The sequence below is a fragment of the Rhea pennata genome, chromosome 18 (assembly GCF_028389875.1).
Source record: "Rhea pennata isolate bPtePen1 chromosome 18, bPtePen1.pri, whole genome shotgun sequence".
NCBI classification, from domain to species: Eukaryota; Metazoa; Chordata; class Aves; order Rheiformes; family Rheidae; genus Rhea; species Rhea pennata.
This window is the reverse complement of record NC_084680.1, coordinates 15,097,339-15,119,003: the sequence shown is the minus strand read 5'-3', so window position 1 is coordinate 15,119,003 and position 21,665 is coordinate 15,097,339. Positions and strand designations below refer to the sequence as shown.

The 21,665-nt window shown below is 36.0% G+C and overlaps 1 protein-coding gene across 6 annotated transcripts in view; it reads left to right on the top strand.

Moving 5' to 3' along the window:
• GARNL3 (GTPase activating Rap/RanGAP domain like 3) overlaps nucleotides 1-21,665 on the top strand; it is a 55,045-nt gene that overhangs the window by 5,273 nt on the left and 28,107 nt on the right. For 3 of the 6 annotated variants that reach the window (XM_062591007.1, XM_062591006.1, XM_062591011.1), the window contains exons 2-13: nucleotides 989-1,058; nucleotides 3,692-3,766; nucleotides 6,588-6,687; nucleotides 7,165-7,283; nucleotides 8,060-8,124; nucleotides 12,948-13,011; nucleotides 13,273-13,299; nucleotides 13,702-13,777; nucleotides 14,475-14,573; nucleotides 15,194-15,297; nucleotides 16,702-16,810; nucleotides 19,909-19,954. In XM_062591007.1, coding sequence (XP_062446991.1) covers nucleotides 989-1,058; nucleotides 3,692-3,766; nucleotides 6,588-6,687; nucleotides 7,165-7,283; nucleotides 8,060-8,124; nucleotides 12,948-13,011; nucleotides 13,273-13,299; nucleotides 13,702-13,777; nucleotides 14,475-14,573; nucleotides 15,194-15,297; nucleotides 16,702-16,810; nucleotides 19,909-19,954 — 954 coding nt within the window. Of the gene's footprint in view, nucleotides 1-968; nucleotides 1,059-3,691; nucleotides 3,767-6,587; nucleotides 6,688-7,163; nucleotides 7,284-8,041; nucleotides 8,125-12,947; nucleotides 13,012-13,272; nucleotides 13,300-13,701; nucleotides 13,778-14,474; nucleotides 14,574-15,193; nucleotides 15,298-16,701; nucleotides 16,811-19,908; nucleotides 19,955-21,665 lie in introns of those variants that run through there. The other 3 variants (XM_062591008.1, XM_062591010.1, XM_062591009.1) reach the window with 3 other exon arrangements.

The following is a 21,665-nucleotide window of genomic DNA, read 5'->3' as shown; positions in this document are numbered from 1 at the left end:
ATGTAATCCTACAATTTATAGCACAAAAGTTTATCTCATGTTGTTGGTCTGTGGTTTTTTTTTTTTTTTTTTTTTTTTTTTTTTTTACTTTCATTAAAATTCAAAATAATCTGCTTTATTTTCATTAATACTGACTTGATGGTGGTTGTAAATTTGGAACATGATGGAATGATTGTGCTACTAGCTGTAGCGCAGATTGGGTGATCAAGATTTATGTTAAATTTGCACCCAAATCTTTAGTTTGTATTTAAATATGTGTATCCCCATTTCAAATATAGGAAGATTAGTGTTTATAGGTAGAGGAGATGCTTGTTATCTTTTTGACTTCAGGAAGCACACGTGGATGTACTTAATGTGACATGACAGTGTGAGATTCTATGTGCTAACGCATGGGGATTTTGAAACTTGCATTCTAGGCTTCTGTTTTGCTTGCTTAACAGTTTTAGCTTTGTTAAGGTTAGGGAAGGGGAAACCTAGGCATGCTATTCTTTCCTTACATTTTTGAATTAAAACGCTTGCTTGTTTGTTTTCTCCCTGTGTATAGGCTGAATAAAGACTCTCCAAAAAAAGTGGTAGTAACATGCTAGGAGTGAACTTATTTAACATAGTGTGGTTGTTCTGTTCGAGTCATTAAGTTTGCTGCAGACTGCTGTTCTCTTAGATTAAATGGAGATCTAAGATGCAATTTTAAGCCACCATTCACTTTGAAACTCTGAGCTGATCACATTATGACTAAATATTTAATTTAATCATGCCTTTAACTTCCAATCAGGGCACAGACATTGCTTTCTATTTGAGGGTAATATGAAAGCCAAACTGCAATGGCTGCTAGCGATTGTTAACGTTGTTAAGAAATGTTTCTTGCAGTAGTGAGCTTATACACTGTGAACCTTGTTGAGCAGGAATTACTTTTGTCAATTGTAGTGAATCATATTGAAGGAGCTCTAAGGCTAGCTGACTGCGTACTAATGAAGCATTTCTATTCCAGCTCTGTCTCTGAAGACCTGGGTTGCAGACGTGGAGAGTTTAGCAGAAAGCATTATGGATCTGTGGAACTGGTAAGTTTACACAGCCCATCTTGTAATTTTAACAGTTTATAATGCAGTCAAATCCTTTTCTTTTAAATTCCAGGTAAAAGATCGGAATTAGCTTGGAAAACGTGCTTTCTAAGATGGGCTTCAAAATCATAGCGTAATAAAAAAAGGGTTCAGAGTAGTTTCAGAAAACGTCTTCTAGGAAATCTTTTTAGAACTCTATTTTTGAGTCTTTCATCTTATTGTGATAGAAAGTGTTATGTACACACTCACAGATTTTTGTATTTACTTCGAGATTATTTAGGAAGATTGAAATGGAACTTTTTTTTTTTCTTCCTATAACCTGAAGGTTGCAAAATACTAGGATTATATTTGATAGTTTTGGTGGTGATGTGAGTTAAAAACTGTGTGTGTGCTCATGTGTGTACATATGTGTGTTTGTATGTGTGTACATGCCTCTGAGTAGTGGGAAAGAGTTTAAAATTAAAAGAACCAGGCAGAGTAAGGATATTGAAAAACCTCTGTACCTTAAAAATCTGTCAATTTATTTTGTATTTTCTTCAAATTGAAAGATGAAGTTAATACTTCATTTTTCTCACAGAGAAATTTCTTCTTCTCTCTCTCTCTCTCTCTATATATATATATAAAGCAATATGTCAGCAGCTGAAATAGTGTGACTGTATATAAGACTATAATGAAGTATATATAAACTTGACTATAGGAAGACTGGAGTGGGGAGAGGCAAAGAAACTGAACTCTAGGTCTGTTACTATAAGAAATCACTAATGTCCTATTAGGTATTGTTGTTGTTTAAAGTTCTTGGACAGTATATTAATCAATAAATACACTTTTGGTATAAATTGATGGTTAGTTTCTGGAAGCTGTATTGCAAGAAAGCCAGGTACTTATCTTTCCATATATTCCATGTGTTCAGTTTAGTGTTCATTAAAAAGGCATGTGAACTGCTATATTATTAGGGACTTTTACTAAGAAAAATTACTGATAAATGTAATTCATAGTAAACTCATACACCTGGCCTTGTCTTTTGATTATCTTTCTTAAAATTCTTCTTGTATTTTATAGATGCCTTTTTATCTTTTGAGGTACAAACATATAAAGATGGTTGCACTTTCAAATTTCTGACTATTTAATTGAACTTCTTTCCCCTTAATATTTTCCATAGCAGCATCCCAATTGCTCTGTTATTTCTACCTTCTTTTTATTGCAACCTAATTATTTTATCTCTACAGTGAACATTTTCATAGGAACATCTTCCCTGCTGGTGTAGTATTACCAGTTGTCCAAATCATCTATTTTACAGTTTGTACAAGGCACCGGGATCTTCTGGAGTCTTTGCTGTGTTAGTTTATTTCTGGCATAGCCTCCGATCCCTTCAAAGCGGGGAATGAAGAGAACTTGAAAACATTGAGAACTCTTCCACCAAATAAAGGGAGATTTCTATTGCCCTAGAATAACATGGGCTGCTAGCAGGAAGCCAGGAATGATTACGATTACATTATTGTTGTTCAGATCCCATTTCTTAAGTTTGATATAGTATATGGCAGTCTAATTTTTTTGCAGTTTTGAGAGAAGTAATATGCAATGTCATTGACATCCAATCTTTGAGGAAAAAAACACATTCTCTTCCTGTTTTTTTATTATAGGAATCCTAAGCAATGTTGTTGAACATAGCAGAAATGATGCATTATCCTGTATTTTATTGACTTTTTGAAAGTTTTCTTTGAGAACAAAGAGAGTGTCAGTATTGTGTGAATCTCTGGATTCATTTACAAAAAGAACAGGCAGATTTTCCAGAATATTTATGAAGGTGCCAAATGTATTGAAATCTTCAACTGGAAATGAGCCATATTTGGCTAATGATGTTGGATATTAATGTTGGATTATTTATGATGTTAATGTTCTGATATTAGTGTTGGAAGCAGACTAGGAATCTCCTCTACCTTATGTTGTTCAGTGTCATCACTGACAATTATGTTTGGAGATTCTTGCTGCTGTCCATCTCCTGAAAGCATCAGTATATAAAATGCAATAAAAGATTGCTATTCTCATCAAAACATCCAACAAAGCAGGGTTTAGGCTCAGCAAGCCTGATAGGACTGGCATCAGGATGTCTCTAAGACCCATTATTTTGAGAGGAGCAGACTTCAAGATCAACTTCTGGAAAGAGAATGAATGTAGGCCATGAACGGTTAATCATGCACGTGGTTTACAACTTCCATCTAACAATGTGAAGAGCAAATTACGTTGCCTGCTTCTGGTTCTCCTGTTGCAACATACTGGAGTAATAGTGGAGAACTTCAATACTTGTTTATTTGATATATTTTTAGAAGAATCGTATTTTCCACGATGAAATCCTTCTGTAGGCAATTTGCTTGTTGGTGCAGCCAGAAGCTGAAACAGGACTTCTGGTTAGTGCTGGTATGTACCAAAAGAGCAAATGGCTCTGTCCTTCATACATCCTTAGAATTACAGTCAGGTTATTCCAAATCTGTATTCAAATTGATAATGGTTTTGCTGATCCTATCCTTGTGGGCAATCATATAATGCCTGGGAAAAAGAGAAACCATTGTGAGCTTTGGTTACTGACCGTATGGATATTTTTGAAGTTAGAACCTCTAAATTAAACTCTCTTACAGCTTATATCTAGTGATGCTGATGGAGCCATTCAGAGAGCTGGACGATTCCGTGTGGAAAATGGCACCTCTCATGAGGTAAATGATTAAAAATACTCATAGGAAGCTGAAAAAATAAGTCGACTTCAGTTACTATTTGTGACTGAAAGGCTTGTTTACAGTCGATTGCCAGTGAAGCAATCTTCAAAAAGCTAAATAATATGAGAATGAAGGAATCTGACTGGAGAGGGTTGGTGGTGTTTCTTTTCCCCAAGTGTGACTTAGATCTCTTTCAAGAGTGTGTAATCTCAACAATTTAATTTTTTAAGGAAAAAGCTGGTACTTCCTTTAGTTTCAGTACCATTTTGCTCACTTGATAATATTACAAGAAAAATGCATATCTTCTGAGTAATGTTTTGCAGTCTCCAGTTCAACACTTTGTGTTAATGTCCTGGTGATGCTATTATGTTTAAGCCAACCTCTAGGTTTTCAAGTTTTTTCCTCAGAGTCATGAGGTTATAGCTGCTTTTTTTCCCCTTAGCTGTCCTGTGGCAGTTATACTTCCTGTTAGATATGAAATGGAGAAGCTGACTGGAGCTTGCAAGAATCATTCCTTCTGTTTTCCTGTGCTGTTAAACTCATAATGTTCACTCTGCCAGCTCCAGGGATGCTTATGTTTCTATTGGCGGTGCAGGGGAAGAAAGGTGACAATCTTCCTTTGTAAAACATCTTCAACTGCAAATATCTTCTTAATATTTGAAGAAAGTAGACTTCACAGTCGTATCAAAGAAATAAGTGTAAATAATGTCTTAAGATGTGTAAGTTTAATCTGAAAAAATTTTGTTTAAGAGAATGGTAAGGAAATGCACTTAGTTACAACTTCTGTATAGGTCATTCTGAATAAATACAGCCTATACAAAATTAACTATACTTCTAAAACATAAATATTTTACAAGATCTATTTTCTTGACTTTTACTTTGTGTCTGCGTATTCAAGCTGAACACATTGAAAAGTTATGTGTCACCATTTTCGAGAAAATGCTTGTTTTCGTTTTGCCTTTTAAACAAATGCCTTAAATTTCAGGATTCATCCTTATTGAATATTTAGTCCAAAATACAGTAATTGACATTAATGTTTCAAAATACACAGTGAAGAAAAATTAGCATGAAGTGATGATAATACAAAACAGAAATTATAAGTCTATAACCATATTGTAGCTGTTTTACTTTACATGAAATCATTTGAATATTTTATAGAAAGGCATGTTCAGACATTCAAGATGCAGAAGACTTGTGTATCTGTATCTGCTCTGGTTAATATTTAAGTGTCTTATACCTAGTATAGCTGTTAGGGCTCTTAATTCTTCCTGCTATATCTCCAGTGTGTAGCTGTAGCTGAGAGGGAAGAAAAAGGGAGGAAAAAGGTAGAAGTAGATTCTGTTCCCTCATTCAAGGAAGGAGTAAAGCTTCCACATCTCACCAGTGCTGTAACCACTAATGATCTGGTAAAAGGGGAAGACATTACTACTTTTCCTTCTTGTTGTATTTTATGAGGGGGTGCTGACTTAAACACCTGTTTTCAGAAGGAATTTCATGTAGGAGAAGTGATTGTTTTTCAAAAAGGCATGGGGCTGGAGTCGTTTTTGCCAATTTGCATTTTTTACTGAGTAGCGCAGACAACTCTTTACTGGAATGTTTTTAATGGATCGGTATCTTGGGCATGTAATTTCCTCCATACTTGTAAAGAGACCCGTGCGTTATCTGGTCTGTGGACTGGTATTGCAGGGATTAATGTAAACAAGTGGCCTAAAAATTAAATCTTCATGGGGATATAGCTCTTAATAATTATTGTTAGTTGGCAGATGGCAGAAATTCCCACAGAATTAGTTAGTTTGAAGGTGTCATTTAATGAAGTAACCAACAAAGAAATTCTGATTTGAGCCATCATTCTTCAATCCTTATGTTTATCAAATTCACTTGTCAGGGAAATACATGTTAAGGCCCCAGCAAGCTTGTAATAACCTAATGTTGCTATTAAACAATTATTGATCGTGTATTCGCATCAGTATTGTTGAGTGCGGAGTTAAAGCAAACGAACTATGCTGCGTTTGTGCACTATGAAGTCGTGTTCCATACACTGTCTTTTTAGTTGTTCCATGCAGTTCAAAAGTTGACTAAGCCTGCATCACAGAAAGGTTCTCTGTGTGGGTGATGAATGGCCACAAAGTGAATAGGTATGGAGAATGGCTTTTTCATACGTGCTATTGCTGTGTTTACTCTTAATGGAAAAGAACTTCAGGGATGTTTGGGAATTTAGCTCAACAAGCCAATCATAGAATCATAGAATGGTAAGGTTGGAAGAGACCTCTGGAGATCGTCTAGTCAAGCCTTCAGCGTAGCCCGTACAGGGATCAAACCCGTGACCCTGGCATTAGCAGCACCATGCTCTTAACCAACTGAGCTAGTCCCGAAAAAACTTCCAGTAGCGCGCTCTGGTGTAGCAAGGAGTCCTTGAAGATTATTTTGGGAGGAACACAAAATAAAACATGGAGGGAGAATTCTGTTTATCAATTAATTTAAGTTTTAAAACTACAGATCTTTACTTCAAATCCTACATTCAAACAGCTCCTTTTTGGTGGCATATTAAGCTGTTATGCATAGCAGTGGCACAAAAGGAAAAGACTGCAATTATTTTTAAAAAAGAAAAAAAATAAAAAAGTTTGCATGAGAGGCACTGTAAGAAATTTAGTTTCGGCTGCATGACAATTGACTTCAGAATTGTTCTTTGCTTTTTAAAATGAAGAGTATAAGGTTAAAATTTATCCTGGTGAATCAGTTACTCTTCAATGGCCTTTATCTGAATTACATACTCTTACTTTCATTCGCCTTTTAATTTAATAGTCTCCCAAATCTGTTTCAGAATACAGACTACACTCCAGGTACATGGCACAGAACAGATGTGCATCTGGAAAACCCAGAGTATCATACAAGATGGTATTTCAAATATTTTCTAGGAAAAGGTAATTATCTTTTTACAAATGGATTGAAGACTTGTTTAGTGAAAATGCAAAATAGCTTCGAACTGCAATTATTTAAATGTGGAAAAGTATGGTACTAGTTTAGTGTTCATAATTCTTCTGTCTTGTACAGAAAATGAGTCCGTACTTCATATATTTTTAGCCTAAAGACAGAGGCTTTAGGCTGATTTGTAAGGAGCTGAATCAAGGTAATGGTTCCCTGCTGCCAAAAGGGAAAATTTTGACCTCCCCCTCTTGGCCTTGAAGGCTATACTGAACTTTTTATCTTTTTACACATATATATGTATATGTATGTATGTGTGTGTCTGTGTATATATATATAGTGTGTGTATATATGTATATATGTGTGCATATATTTATATAATACATGTGTATATATATATACACACACACACAAACACGTTTGTGTATGTGTGTGTTCTTTACATTTGATAACATTTCTTGTTTTTTTCCTAACAGTTCATCAAAATTATGTAGGTACAGATGTAGAGAAAAATCCTTTTTTTCTGTCTGTTGTACTCTCTGATCAAAGTAACCAGCGTGTTCCTCAATATCGTTCGATTCTTTGGAGAAAAACAGTAAGGAACAAATACTTATTGCTTCTCTGACCTTTTTTGTTTGCTTTTTTGGATAAATTTCTCCTCATTGACTTTATTTTAATTTCTTCATCATTTCAGTACATATTTTTCATTTTAATAAATGAAATTTATATAATAAAAACACATAATGGTTATCATAGGAGATTAAACTTTCTTACAGAAATCTGTGATGCCAGATTTTTTTTTTGTCATTACAATCAACACAACTTTATTTTTAGAAATTTTGCCTGAGTTGTTCTTGATTATATCCTGCCATCAATTTATGCAATGATTTATGCAGTGCTTTTGGGGTTTTTCTGTACAACTTTAAAAAAATAGCCAAGTGTGGTATTGGTTTCACTAATATATCTTTTTTTTATTAGCTGTTCATAATGACCTTTTATCTGAAGAAATGATTTAAAACTCTTCAGTGTAGATGTATGGTTCATCTTTTTGGTGAAGAAAAATAGTTTGTAATATCTACTAATTTCAACAGCCTTCATAATGCCCAAAATAGTAGTGCTAATTTCCACAGGTAGAGTAGTCTAAACTAAGCAAAAAATAATTTTGCGCTATCCACGGTTCTTTTCCCTTCCCCTTCTCTTTCCCCTCCTTCTTGTCCCCCCCCCCCCAACCATTAGTAACTATGGCTAAATTAAACTAGAGTTGTCTTGATCTATGCTTTTTACTTGTTTGTTTTTATTAATATTCGTATTTGAATGCATGGAAATGTCAATATGTCCTGTAATGTCTCCTAGTTTTTTTTTCCTTTATAGGGTACTCAGAAAATATGCCTGCCTTATTGTCCCACAAAAACATTATCGGTGAAATCTATACTAAGGTGTGTATTTATAAAGAAGCTGTCAGTTACAATACTTGTCTATATATCTTTCCTTGTAATTCAGAACTTCTGTTGCATGGTTTCATGATAGATTTATAGAAACAGTAAAACTAAGTATACAAATCTTTAATTGTTGAGGACAGCAATAAGTGGTTTTATGCCAGTCCTGTATTATACTAAGTTACAGCTTAGAAAAGAGGAAAAGCCTCAGCACTTTTTATTTGGCAGAGGAACTGTTTTCCAAGTGAATTGGAAAGTATGTACTATATGAACTTCAATGATGGGGAAGAAATACCTGTTTAAATTAGTCAGACCAGGCCTAAGGAGCAGATTTTGACTAGAGATCTGATTGTAACATGGGTATGGCTGGCATAATCAAATATGGAAAAACTAAGAATTATATCTTCAAGAAATGGTCCTCAAATTTCACACTTTGACCAAGTTATACATGCTGTCATTGAAGCTGAGAAAATTCATTTCTCCAGCCAGACTCAGTATAGGTGTGCTCATACTCTCTTCTGTCTCCTTTGTGACAGAGGAGAAAATAAAATGAGCAAGCACAACACTGTTTCTTCAACAGTGTGATAAGTTTGGAAGTCCTTTCGGCAGTATTCATTCCTATTTCATCTGTAATTTTTATGATCTAGTCATGCTGATGTGTTTTCTCAAATGGGGATTTGTTACTGATGGTTTCTTCAAATGCATCTTTGGTGAGAATTATACTCCCTCTAGAAATCCGTAGTATAAGTACTGTCATTTCACAAATGTCAGAATCATAGAATGATTGAAATTGGAAGGAACCTCTGGAGATCATCTAGTCCAAGCCCTCTACTGGGTTCACCTGGAGCAGATTGCCCAGAACTGCATCCAAATGGCTCTTGAATAATTCCTAGGATGGAGACTCTCTTTGGGCAACCTCTTTCAGAGTTTAGTCACCCTCACAGTAAAAAAAAAAAAAAATAAATAATAAAAAAAAAAAACTTCCTGTGTTTCAGTTTGTGCCCATTGCCTCTTGTCCTACCACTGGGCACCATTGAAAAGAGTCTAGGTCTATTGTCTTTACAGCCTCCCTTGAGATACTTATGTACTTTAATAACACCCTCTGTGAGCCTTCTCTTCTCTAGGTTAAACAGTTCCAGCTTACTCAGCCTTTCCTCGTATGACAGATGTTCCAGTCCCATAATTACCTTAGTGGCCCTTCATTGGGCTTGCTTCAGTAGCTCCATATCTCTCTCTTGTATTGCGGAGCCCAGACACAGTACTCCAGGTGTGGCCTCACCAGTGCTGAGCAGAGGGGAAAAGTGTTTTTTTAACCTCATAAGAAGTGTGTCCTAGATAAATGGGCAGTCTGTAAGTCCTCAAAACCTTTGGTCCAGGGTAAGTGCAAACAAATGTCTCTTAATTGCTCAGAACTGGAGGTCCCTGCTTCACCACTGGATATCACTGCCAGTCCCCATGTGACAGGAGGATTCTGGGAATGGATAATGTGGTTTTGACAGTCTTTAAGCATTTGACAATCTTTAAGCATTACCCTATTGCTGACAGCAGATGCCTGGTCAGTAAATGTGGCAGCAGACTCGCTTTCCTGTAGTTAGCCTTTGAGAGAAGGGTGATTCTCATTATCAGCTTCCATATCTGCCCACTAATCCCTGAAATATCTCTTCTCAGCATCACTTTCTAACTGAACCTCTCCCTCTTACTCATACCCATTTCTGATCAGGCATCTCAGACTGGAGAAATCTTTGTCCTTTTGTCATCCACAGTCTTAGGCTTTTGTTGAAATACCTTCATGGACTCCATTCTATGGTGTTCCAGTCTCCTGCAGGGAAAAATGAAGACTTGTTTTGGATAACTTGTTTCCTACAAATCTTACTCAGTGATGAGTCTGAGCCTGCTTGTAGGCAGTTAAACATCTTGTTATCGTACAGCATCTATAAAGATCCTTTTTTATCAACAATACCATTATGAAACCTGCCAATATGGATTGTGCTTTTCTGTCTCTTGTTCTCTTAAGGTTTGTAACTAAGCGCTAAGTGGCAAATCCCAACTAATGAATGTCTTTCATTTATATGGGCTAAAAACAGGTTTGGAAAGCTCTTTTTTTACTTTAGAATTAGAAACTTTTGGATGGAACTGGAAGGGTAAATGAGAATGATTTTTTTTTTAAAGATGTTTTACCACTACCCCACCTGCATAGCTTGTATCCTTCTACTCCCCAAAATTCTTTTTTGTTTGTCAGAGTCCAATACTTTATGAACAGGTTCCTTTAGATATTGCTCATGTGGAGGGTATAATGTTTAATACAAAGTTTAATTATTTGATGTTATCTGAAGTTACACATGATTTTGATTTTAGCATGGTGATACGGCAATGTTCTCAAATCACAATATAAAAACAAATAACACTTAGCAGTGTATAGCAATTGCAATGTACAATTGAATCTCCACAAAAATTTGAATTTCATTATCAGTCTTTAGACTATTCTTTTTGTCACAGTGCTGGTCATCCTCAGTCTCTGGGAAGGAATACGTGGGTTGAAACCAGCTCAAGCCCATGTTCTCTTTTAAAGCTCTCTTGTTCATGTTGGGCTGAGCCACATATGCATTCCCCATGCTGGTCTGGCTGAGTTGTTTATAGATGTGGGGTCTCCAGTGGCAAGTCTGTGCCCCATCTGTTATCATATTATGTCACTGCTAGTCCACATTGCATCCTGTGTCTTCGCTTCTCAAGGCCCGAGCTATTGTACCAGGCATGCATTTCATCATGTTGGAGTCATAAATGTCTCATTCTGCATAGGGTAACTGCTCTTTACTGAGCCATTATTATAAACTATGGTAATCCTGTACAAAGATAAATGTAAAAAAAGAAAAACAGCTACAGACAAATGGTCAGTTTGAAAAATTGCTGTTACAGCTAAACCACTAAACCAAAGTTGCAAGCAGGTCAAAAAAAGCTCAGACAGAGCAAGCGTAATAAGCCTTGATCCTGAGACATTGGAAATGCTGTACAAAGCTGAATCGTTACTTGATTCATTAAGTGTTATAATTCATATAAAACACAAACCTGTAATTGTTAAATCACCCTTATAACATGTAGAGCCGAGTTCAGAATTCTTGCAGCTAAGAAAAGGCCCTATCCACAGGTTCCAAAAAGGAGAAATGTATTTGTTCCTTTGTCTCCAAGTATAATGAGCTGTGCTCACCTCGAGCTCAAGGCTGGCAGCAGCTACCGAGTAAGATTCTTTTGGCAGGGCTGTGTATCTCAGCTACTCAGACTTACCTCAGAATTTGTTGTTTGCACAGCAACTTCATCTGTCTCTAGTGGTAGCTGGAGCCACAGCAAGCAAAATCGCACGCTTAGAGAATTATAGGACTCTGCAGAGTACTATAAGCTAAATATCTATCATAGTTACTCAAGTGAAAAATAAAACTAATTAGAGTCACTGGACCATAATATGTGTACCTCAAAAACCTGTTTTGTCCTGCTGTAGGTCCGCATTTCTTTAAGTCAGAGGCAGACGTTTGTAAGCACGTTGTTCAACTTAGCTGATATAACCAATTTGTCTAGAAAAAAGGTGTTCACTTTTTCCTTTGATATTGGGATGAATTTGGCTTCATTGACCAAATCCTTTGAGGATTGTTTGTTACTGAAATTCTGTGAATCGAGAAGGAAATAAAATAGCTTTCAGCTCCTTTCTGCGCTTGGGATCATGGCAGGTAGTGTACCTTCCTTAAAAAAGAAGAAAAAAAAATGAAAAAAAGCTAGCCTCCCTCAGAACTGCATAGTAGGCAGTTTGAGAAAATCCAAACTGTTACCGCAGTTGTTTTCTCCAGTGACTGTCTCCAGCAGTCTTTGCTTCTGCCTGCTTCTCATAGGGTTTTTGCCATCTGTTATCAGCTAGATGAATATCCAGATGATCCAGATGAAGGGGATCCTTTTGCCCACTCATGCTTAGACTGAGTGCTCTTCCCTGAGTATCTTTTGCTTTTAGGATCCTTAATTTTCCTCCTGAGCTCCTTTGACGTCTCACCCTGTATACAACCAATGTGAATGTAGATACAGAACTGTCTGTCTCAAAGAAGTCTTTGTAAATTGGACCATTTAAATTCCTTTAAACAAGGATTAAAGTAAATGCTGTCTGTATTGTGTTCTAGCATAAACAACAATGAAAAGATCCATCAGACTCCACCACCCCAGCAGTTCACTGTGCCCTGTGCAGACTGCATTCTGCAATGTGTGATGTGCTGCAGAGTTCTATAAATGAAAATTAGGAGAAAATATAACAAAATAATATTAAATGTAGCAACATGGATTAGGAAAAGAAATGTTGTATATTGCATCTTTCTACTTATTGAGGTAGTTGATCTTGTTTCTTATTTAAGTAACTTTATTTTTATGTTTGTGGATCTTTGATGTGTATATTTATTGTTAAAATGCTTTTTTTTTTCTTTTGACTTGCCTGTATTATTTCAGAAGAGAGAGAAGAAGAGTTTACAAAACTAAACATCTTACTGAGTCATTCTAAAATTCTCACGATGAGTATGTGTAAAGCCGAAGTGAAGGGTGATGGAGTAAAGGATTTTGCTTTATAAGTAAACATAGTAAATTTAAATGGATATCCATGCATTATCTTATTCGTTTCTGGTTTTAAAAGCAAGAAGAAGTTCAAGAAAACTTAGAGGTTAGTGTTATGGAAAATAGTTATACCACGAAGTATGCAATGAGAGAGGCCCTTTGAACAGTATCTTCTATAACCAGTTAGTGAATTAATGTTGAAATGTATCTCTTCCTTGCTGTGTAATAATATTTCAGTTGCATTTCAGTGCTATGAGTCTTGACAAGTTTGAGAAGAGCCCAAGGGAAATTCTTCATCCTGAGATACAAAAGGTAAGAGGTGACTTTTTCTTCTTTTTGGTAACTTTTCTTTATTATTTTCTGGAAAAAATAAGTCATTCATTGTAAATACTACTAGTTTCTTTACTGCAGTAGCATGATAATAATTATGAGTAGGATAATTTGATATTACAAGGTAAACTATCATTTCAGTTGAACTGTCCACTTCAAAAGAAAACTTAAATATACAAAAGTGTAATCATTTTTTGTGCTATCCTTAATAAGTGTTTTAAACATTTTTTTATTTATTTACAGGATTTGTTGGTTCTTGAAGAGCAAGAGGTAAATGTGAACTTACCACTCCTAGCTCAGCAGCCTGTTCAATGAGTATAGCTTTGCATTTGGAGTATTTGCACTGATGTGTTTGTGGGAACGTAAGAACTGAATGCTTATTGCAGTAAAAAAAAATGTAATGCTAATTTTCAACATTTAAAGACAAAAATCATTTAAAGTACCATTGTAAAAGTTAAACATATGTAATAAAATTCACAACCTATGGTCAAAGGTAAATTACTAGGTAAAAGGTGAGTATCCGTTACTCTAGTATGTAACGGAGTTGTATGAGATGTGTATTCCTATACACAGGATGTATGCATAGATACATATATACATATCCTTAGAGAAAATTTAGGTCTTTTTTTCTATTTGCCTGTTTATCATAAAATCTCTGGTTTTATTTCTCAGGGATCTGTAAATTTTAAATTTGGAGTCCTTTATGCTAGGGATGGGCAGCTTACAGATGATGAAATGTTCAGCAATGGTGAGTTTTTCCACCTTTTTCTTAATTGTTTTATTCATCCAAATAAAAAATGTAGGATAGTGCTAGATACTGCACAAGTGGTAAACCCGAAGGGAGGTGAATATGGCAGCAGTAGTTTTGTTAGGTTATTGTGTTCATGTAGATGAAAAAACAGAGCATGGAATCTTCTATCTCTATGAAAGCTTAGTACAGCAAATTTGCTGTTACAGCTTGAAAGATACTGAAATTTCCTTTCTAGAAATGGACTATACAATGTAAGAATAAAAACAAAAGAAAAGCAATTAGGGGAGGCAACTCTTCTTAGGTGTGAAATACCACTTTCGTTTCTTTCATTCTTAAATTTTTGCATTGTGACATTCTTCTACATTCTCGGACAGTGCCCTGGAATTAGCAAGAGAGGTTACTGTTTAATGACACGTGATGAACCTTTTTCTGTCATTCTGCAAGGCTGGATGAAGATACACATACCTACATTTTATATATATATGTGTGTGTGTGTGTGTGTGTGTGTATATATATGCATATAAGATAGAAAGCTTGGATGACAGGAGGAGAAAATAATCCAGCTGAAACTCTCATTTCTGCTTGTAATTGTGTGTTACTGGGAGGATGATTTGATTCTGTATAGTAATCTTCAATAGCAGCTCTACTACTGCATGCACTTTTCATTTCTAATATTTCTCCCTTCTTTGTGTAGAAACTGGAAGTGAAAGCTTTCAAAGATTTTTGGATCTCATGGGTGACAAAATTACTTTGAAAGGGTGGACAGGATACAGAGGAGGATTGGACACCAAAAGTAAGATTCATTGAAGCAAGGAAGTAAATGTATGTTTTTGCTTACTGCCTGTACATATTGTGTGTATGGTAGGAATAATACAGTCTTTAAACAGACTTCCTCAAGTGCATGCTAAATGCTCTGCTTTACTAGGAAAAAGTCAAGCAGGTTAGCTTAAATCACTGGCGTGGAATGCAGTGGAAGAAAAATTTTCATATGAACTGTGTTTTAAGGTGACAGTTTCACTTTATATTGGAATGGAGTAGATCAGAGACAGGCTAGACTCTGTAGAGTGGAATCAAATAACAGTATCACTTTACAGCATTGCACTCTCCAAGAATCTGACATGTTACTAGCCTCATGATGTTAGGGCATCATGACTTGAAGAACCATGCATGATTGCAGGTGGTTAAGTAAAGGGCATCATAAGTTAACTGTGTGAATATGCAGATGAGGTTGCAAATGTGGGTTCAGACGCAGGGAAATCTTGCAACGTGGACATACTCTAAAATGTGTTTAGCAAGAAATGATGGATCAGAAAAAGGGATGAAGAATGTTTGGTAGTTGGACGTGAAGTATCTTCTAATCCTTAGAAAACCTAAAGACATATTCCTGCTGTGAATGTTCGTCTTCCTTTGCAGATGATACAACAGGATCCTTTTCCATCTATACAGTTTATCAAGGGCATGAAATTATGTTCCATGTTTCAACCATGCTACCATATTCTAGAGAGAACAAGCAGCAGGTACATGGTTTTCATTATTTTTATTATTTTTTCAAAATCAAACCCTCCAGAACTCTTTTACGTAAAACAAGGATTATTTTTACTTGTTAATATTTTAGAAATGTGAAACTCAATTTTTTTTCTCAAAATTATACGTAATTTTTGTTATGAAGATACTACATCACATCTTCACAAGTGTCTTCTCTACCATAATGAAGAATGTAAATATTGATTGATTTAAAACTGATCAAGTATTTTATTATTTCAGTGACTTGTAGAATTCTGCTGAAAGAATATCATTGCCTCAAAGAATTTAGGAAGGATGGAAATTAGACTTACATATGAATAGTCAGAATACTCACATACATAGTATAGAACACGTAATCAGTTGTTAATGTAGCTTGAAGGAAATTTCCCTTGTAAGCATGTGAACAACTGTGGCAAGCTTTGTTAAGCACTGTTCTTAAGCACTCTGAAGCACTACCGTTACCCTCTCATAGGTAAAGAAGCAGATGAGTACTTAGGTACTTATGCAAAGATGCTCTTGTCCATTGCTTGAACCTTTCTATGTATTATAAGAAAATAATATATACATTTATATTATATATATATATATATATATATATATTTATATATTTATATATATATAAGCATATGCTTTTATATGTACGCAGATATCTACAGTGATTTATCTGAGATTGTTTGCAAATTACTTTCTTCGTTGTTTTCTTTTTTAAGCAAAATTATATATTAGAATAAGGTAATTAGAAGATATAAATAATTTCAGTGTCTTTTTTTTTTTAATTTCCATGTCAGTTTTTTCAGGCTTTTGCCTTTGACTGATGACAAGATGACAGCAGAAGCTGGAGGCCAATCATGTAATTTAGTCTTTTTAAAGAGTGACACAACATCAGGGTTTTTCCCCTTTCATTTCACGTAGTGGATTTGCTTTTTTAGAATGTTAGGTGTTCCATGCCCAACTCATGAATATTAGTGTTTTGCCAAATTTAAAATATGCAATAGAATCATAGAATCACAGAATGGTAAGGTTGAAAGGGACCTCTGGAGATCATCTAGTCCAACCCTCAGCATAGCCCATACGGGGATTGAACCCGCGGCCCTGGCATTAGCAGCACCACACTCTGACCAACTGAGCTTGTTTAGCTCAGTAGTTTAGGCCCCAGTAGTGGCTGTTTTAACAGCTGCCTTATGTGCAACATACAACAGCCGTGTTTAGTGCCATGCCATTGGTAAGTTTACTTGGTTACAGCTAAATAATTATTTTATATAGGCTTCAATCATATTGATGATACTTCGTCTTTCATTTCTCTTACCGGCAGTTTAGGAATGTTGTATTTCATTGTTCTCACACAGAATTGTTAAGGCATTGATCTCATTCAAGTCATTGTGTTTGTCCTTTTTCAGGTAGAAAGGAAGAGACATATTGGAAATGACATTGTCACTATCGTGTTTCAGGAAGGAGAAGAGTCTTCTCCAGCATTTAAGCCATCTATGATTCGCTCTCATTTTACACGTATCTTTTTTTTCTTATTTTTTTTCTTGTGGTTACTTTTTTTAGGATAACGTTACTTTTAATCCTTCTAACTCCTTTTGGTATGCTATTTATCGGAGGGAAAAATATTTTCTAGCGACAAATGCATTCTTGCATTCTTTACCTTTGGCTGCTTGATTAGGAATTTCTTGGTCTGCCATGTAAAAAAAATTTTTTTACCTTGAACCACTCAAAAGACTAGAAAGCTAAAACAGGAATATGATTTTAAATCTTATTTTTATAACCAAGACTTATATGGATCCTTTTACAAATTAAATTTCATACATTCCATAAAATTTAAATTCAGAAAATATTTCACTTAATAATGTGATTATTTGGATGTTATGTAATGTAGTGATTTTGCATTAACTCCTGAATGTTGCCTTTTAATGTCTAGATGTGTTTAGATATTTATGAATTTCAGTTTAGTGGTTCTCAGATCTTTCGGACAATAAACCACCATCTATGCTAAAAATTTATCACAGCCTAACTTTCTCAAACTTTCATTTGAAAACACTGTGAAGACAATATGGTTCCAAAAACCAGTAGCCAGTTGCTTGGGACCACTTATCACAGGATCACAGCAGTGGTCCATCACAATCTAGGATCTCTTAGTCTAGATGACATATGTAACTAAAGAAGAAAAACCTGAGTTCTATCCGTGCTCTGTTTCTAGGACTTTAAAAGATCACAAAGCTTATGACATCTTAACCTAATTCTCATGCTGACTACTTTTATTGTTAGAGCTTTAGGTTTCTTGGTAGCTTCATCCGTGAGTTGTCTGTCTTGTGAGATTTAAGCTCTTAATGGAAAAAGCTTCAAGAAAAAAAACACATAATCTTTTGATATTACAGCCAATTAAATATTGTTATAAAGAGGTGTTTGCTGAGTATATCTGATACTCTTTACCTGAGTTATCAGCATTAGTGAAAAAAAGGAATAATTATTCCCTCATTGCTGTTGGGAGGACTAGTTATGATGCAGCTTATATGTTGCACACTTTTGGATTTTAACAAACATTTCAAGGTTCAAAAGCCTCATTGGGCATGGGATGCCTGGCACCAATTTGTCTTGGGCAATTCTGACATCCCCTGTTGTCCACTTGCCTCTTGTTCTTTAGTGATGGATGTGGGCTAAGTGCTAGGCTTATTGCGTCTTGTTAACAAAGATGCTGACCAAACTTAGAAGAAAACCTTTTTAAAAGACTGATACTTGCCTGTTGATGTGGTGCCTCTGCACAAAGGAGATAGTTCTTCGCAGCTTTACTTGTGTTTTGTTGGTGGGAGCGAGGGAAGGAGGCATAAAGAGACAGAGGAGCTACATGTTGGTGTTCTAACATCATTATATAACTTGGAAATGCTTTTGAGCTAGTGTGTGGGCTCACATGATTGTCACATATGCATAGCAGGAAAGTCGCTGGAGCCCTGGCCTTACACTCTGAATCCATGACACAGTGATTTTTTTGGCAGCTTTTTTGGTCATTTAAGAAACATTTTGAAGTTAATGCAGAGTGCATTGCAGTTAATGCAGAGCTGATGCATTGAAAACACTCAGCAGAACACTCCAATAGTGAGGTGCTGTTCTGGTCCTGGATACCTTTCTGAAAGGTCAGGCCTGTTTGAGGGGACTTCACTTTCCCTCAGGGACATGACTGTCCCATTGAATTATGATCAATGCCTTATTCAGAAATGTACCTAGTATCTTCAGTTTCAAGGAATTGCTTTCCTTTATCTGAATCGAGTTCTTACTTTCATAGTGAGTTGGGGCATGTTCCCTAAATCCATAAGAACTTGTGATCATTTAGGTCTCTGTAAGTAATCCACAGCTTGTCCATGGATTTATATCATCTTCCTGATGTTTTCAGTTAACTATAGCAGGGAAAAAAGTGTCCCCAAGAAATCCTAAGGGTTGACAGCGGTCAGTGTCAAATATGATGTTAGCAGCCCTTCCTATTCATTTTTGCATACTCTGGCACCCCCTTTTTGTTATTTCTACAGTAGGAAAAGTTAAACTTGCCCATACTGTAAAGTGCTGCTCCACATAGTAATGATAACTGCTGTAACATGGATAAGGTTACATGATACTGTGCTAAACAGGCTTAGATGGTTTGCCATGTGTCATCTTCAGATAGGACTGAGATACCAGGTAAAGGCATCCTGTGTCATTTTAGATGTCCTAGCATATCTGAGAGTCTGTATAGGTCTGGCAGGAATGACACAGGGCCTACAGGAGATATGTGCCCTTCTTGCAATGGCAGCTGAAGATGAGGCAGTATACTCTCAAGCATCTTAAATAGCACTGAATGCTTATGCTGAAACAGTTGAATCCTGTCATAAGTCTTTTTATTGTGCAGTCTCCAGTGTCAGTGGTCAGAACCATTAAGGTCTGACCATTAAGATCAGGCAATGGTCTCTTCATTCTATCCGGAACAAACTAGAGCCCATTAAGTTATTCAGACTTAGGTTTTATTGGACGCTGTTTGTAAGGACTGAAAAGCTTAGGTACAGTGTTAAGGAAGTTGACCAAAGCAAGAAATCTCTAATTGATTTCATAAAATTATCTCATAAGGTAACCATAAGGATTCCTCTTTTTTTGCCAAGGTTTGCCCTAAGTTATGAATCAAGATTGGTAATAGATCTTTGTGCGTTCCCACTTTACGTTACTTTTCTCTATTTTCTTATGATTCTGTTAGCTGTATTGTTTTGTGGGAGTCTTTTCTTCAATGGACGTTTTAGCATAAGCAACCTTCAGAATGAATATATTTTTTAATTAAAATCAATAGAATTTTTAATCACAAATACAAAACTACATGGCATACCTTCTTTTTCTTATAATGGCTAGAAATTTGCATTTGTGGTAGTGGCTCATTTTTTAAAAAAATGTTGTTCAGATATAATAAACTTTTGTATGAGACCTCCTTCACAATAGCAGAATATGCGTAGTCTAGAATATTTTATGTCTTTACATTGATTCATATATTTGACCATTATTGAATCTGCCTTTGTTACAGAAAAAATAATTTATTAAAATACAGGTGAGCTTCATTAATACTGGATTAATTTCCTTAACTAGTGTGGCAGATATTTTTGCTTTGGTGAGATATAATAAGCAGAATGATAGTTACAGGTAGGTGCTGATCACAACAAATTTCTTCGCATTAAATTTCTAATGGGATAGAGAGGTAAACATTTTGTATTGTCCACCTGTCTGTATGCCAGGAAGCAAAAAGAAATTTTAAAACTGAACGGTAATACAGACCTGCATGCAGATGGCTGCAAACTGACTATGAATTATATGTTTCTAAACATCAGAATAATGGCATTCTGGAGTAGATTTAAGTTGGCAAACTATTTTTTAGATAAAATGTAACAAAATGATGAAAGATATGTCACAAGGTTCTGTCCTGATGATGTCAACAAGATGTAGTGAAGTGCATGTATGATGAAATTAATCAAATGTGATGTTGCAGTAGCCTAGATCCTAATGTGTCTGTGTTCAGTTGTAGATGAGCAAACAAGCTCATTTTTAGTACCCTTGAGTAGATGATGTACAATTGGACATTGTGTACCTAAAACCTAGTGAAGCTTTACTGGTAAATGTATTCTTCATCTGTTTCTCGATTAGCTGTGGGATACTTGCACTTGGAGGCATGTGTTGCCCAAATCTGAATCTGTTTGGTCTCACCAGAATCTGAACAGCAAAGCAAGTGCTTCTGCCACCTAGTGCCTAGGCTTTAATGCACAATGTGGCTTTTGCCACATAGTTCATCCCAACTGTTGGCCTGAAATTATTGGTGAGATGTCAGAGATACCTGTTAGTCTGGAAAAAGCAGAACAGCAGCAGGGTGGCGTTGGCCGAGCACATGAAAGTGTTTCAACTTGGGCTTGACCCAAGTGAGTAGTAATGAGAAATAAAAAAGCCACCCTATAGCTAAGAACAAGTTCTACAGTTTTCAGCATAGCACATAGACTTGCTACTGTTATTGCTGCTTTTCGTAGTACCACTAATGCCTAGAATAATCCCTTTTCTATTGGAAGTATGCTAAACCATTTACTGCTTCAACTAGGCCAAAAAAACGGGAGGATTGCTTTTGCATTCAGGTAGAGCTCTAATGACAGGATTGAGCAGATTTGAAATCACTGCCAACTCAGATGCTAAATTCTCTGATGGCTAAGGAATTTGCATTAGGAAACCCAAATATTTGTTTTAGGCAGCACTAGACAGGAAACTTTGAAGCATGAAATGAAAATTATGCCTTAAACTGGAACAACCATGTATCTCTGTACTACACCAAATCAGAAATAAAAACTTGGGAAGATGGGAGGGGATGTCAATCTGTTAGCCTCTGGGTGTGTATTCCTAGTACTCTCTGTGCACTGTGTGAGCCTGCACAGCTAAAGTTGTTATTTAGCCAAAGTTTAAACTGTTGGTCAATCATTATACCCCATGATTGCAGGACAAAGCTGGATATTGGCCATGTTTCATCTGCTCCCTTGAGGTGAATTGCTTTGTAGTGAAAAGAAAGGAATTGTGCACAGTGTAGTTTTGGAAATGTTTTCTCAGGGCCCTTAAGTAGGCTGGTTTTACTTCCTCCTTCCTTGCTGATGCCATGACTTCGAGGACTTGAACAGATTGGAGAAGAGACCAGCAATATCCCTTGCACTGATCACCTGGCACTGGTGCTTTTTTTGGACAGCCTGTGTCATTCTGATAGCTAGGTATTACAGTACAAATAACGCAGGTATTTTTTTCGGCCTCTCCTTCAAAGCACAGTATAGACAAATGGTACCAGCCATGTTCCATGGTTTCAGAAGTTGCTGCTCAGATCTAATCACTT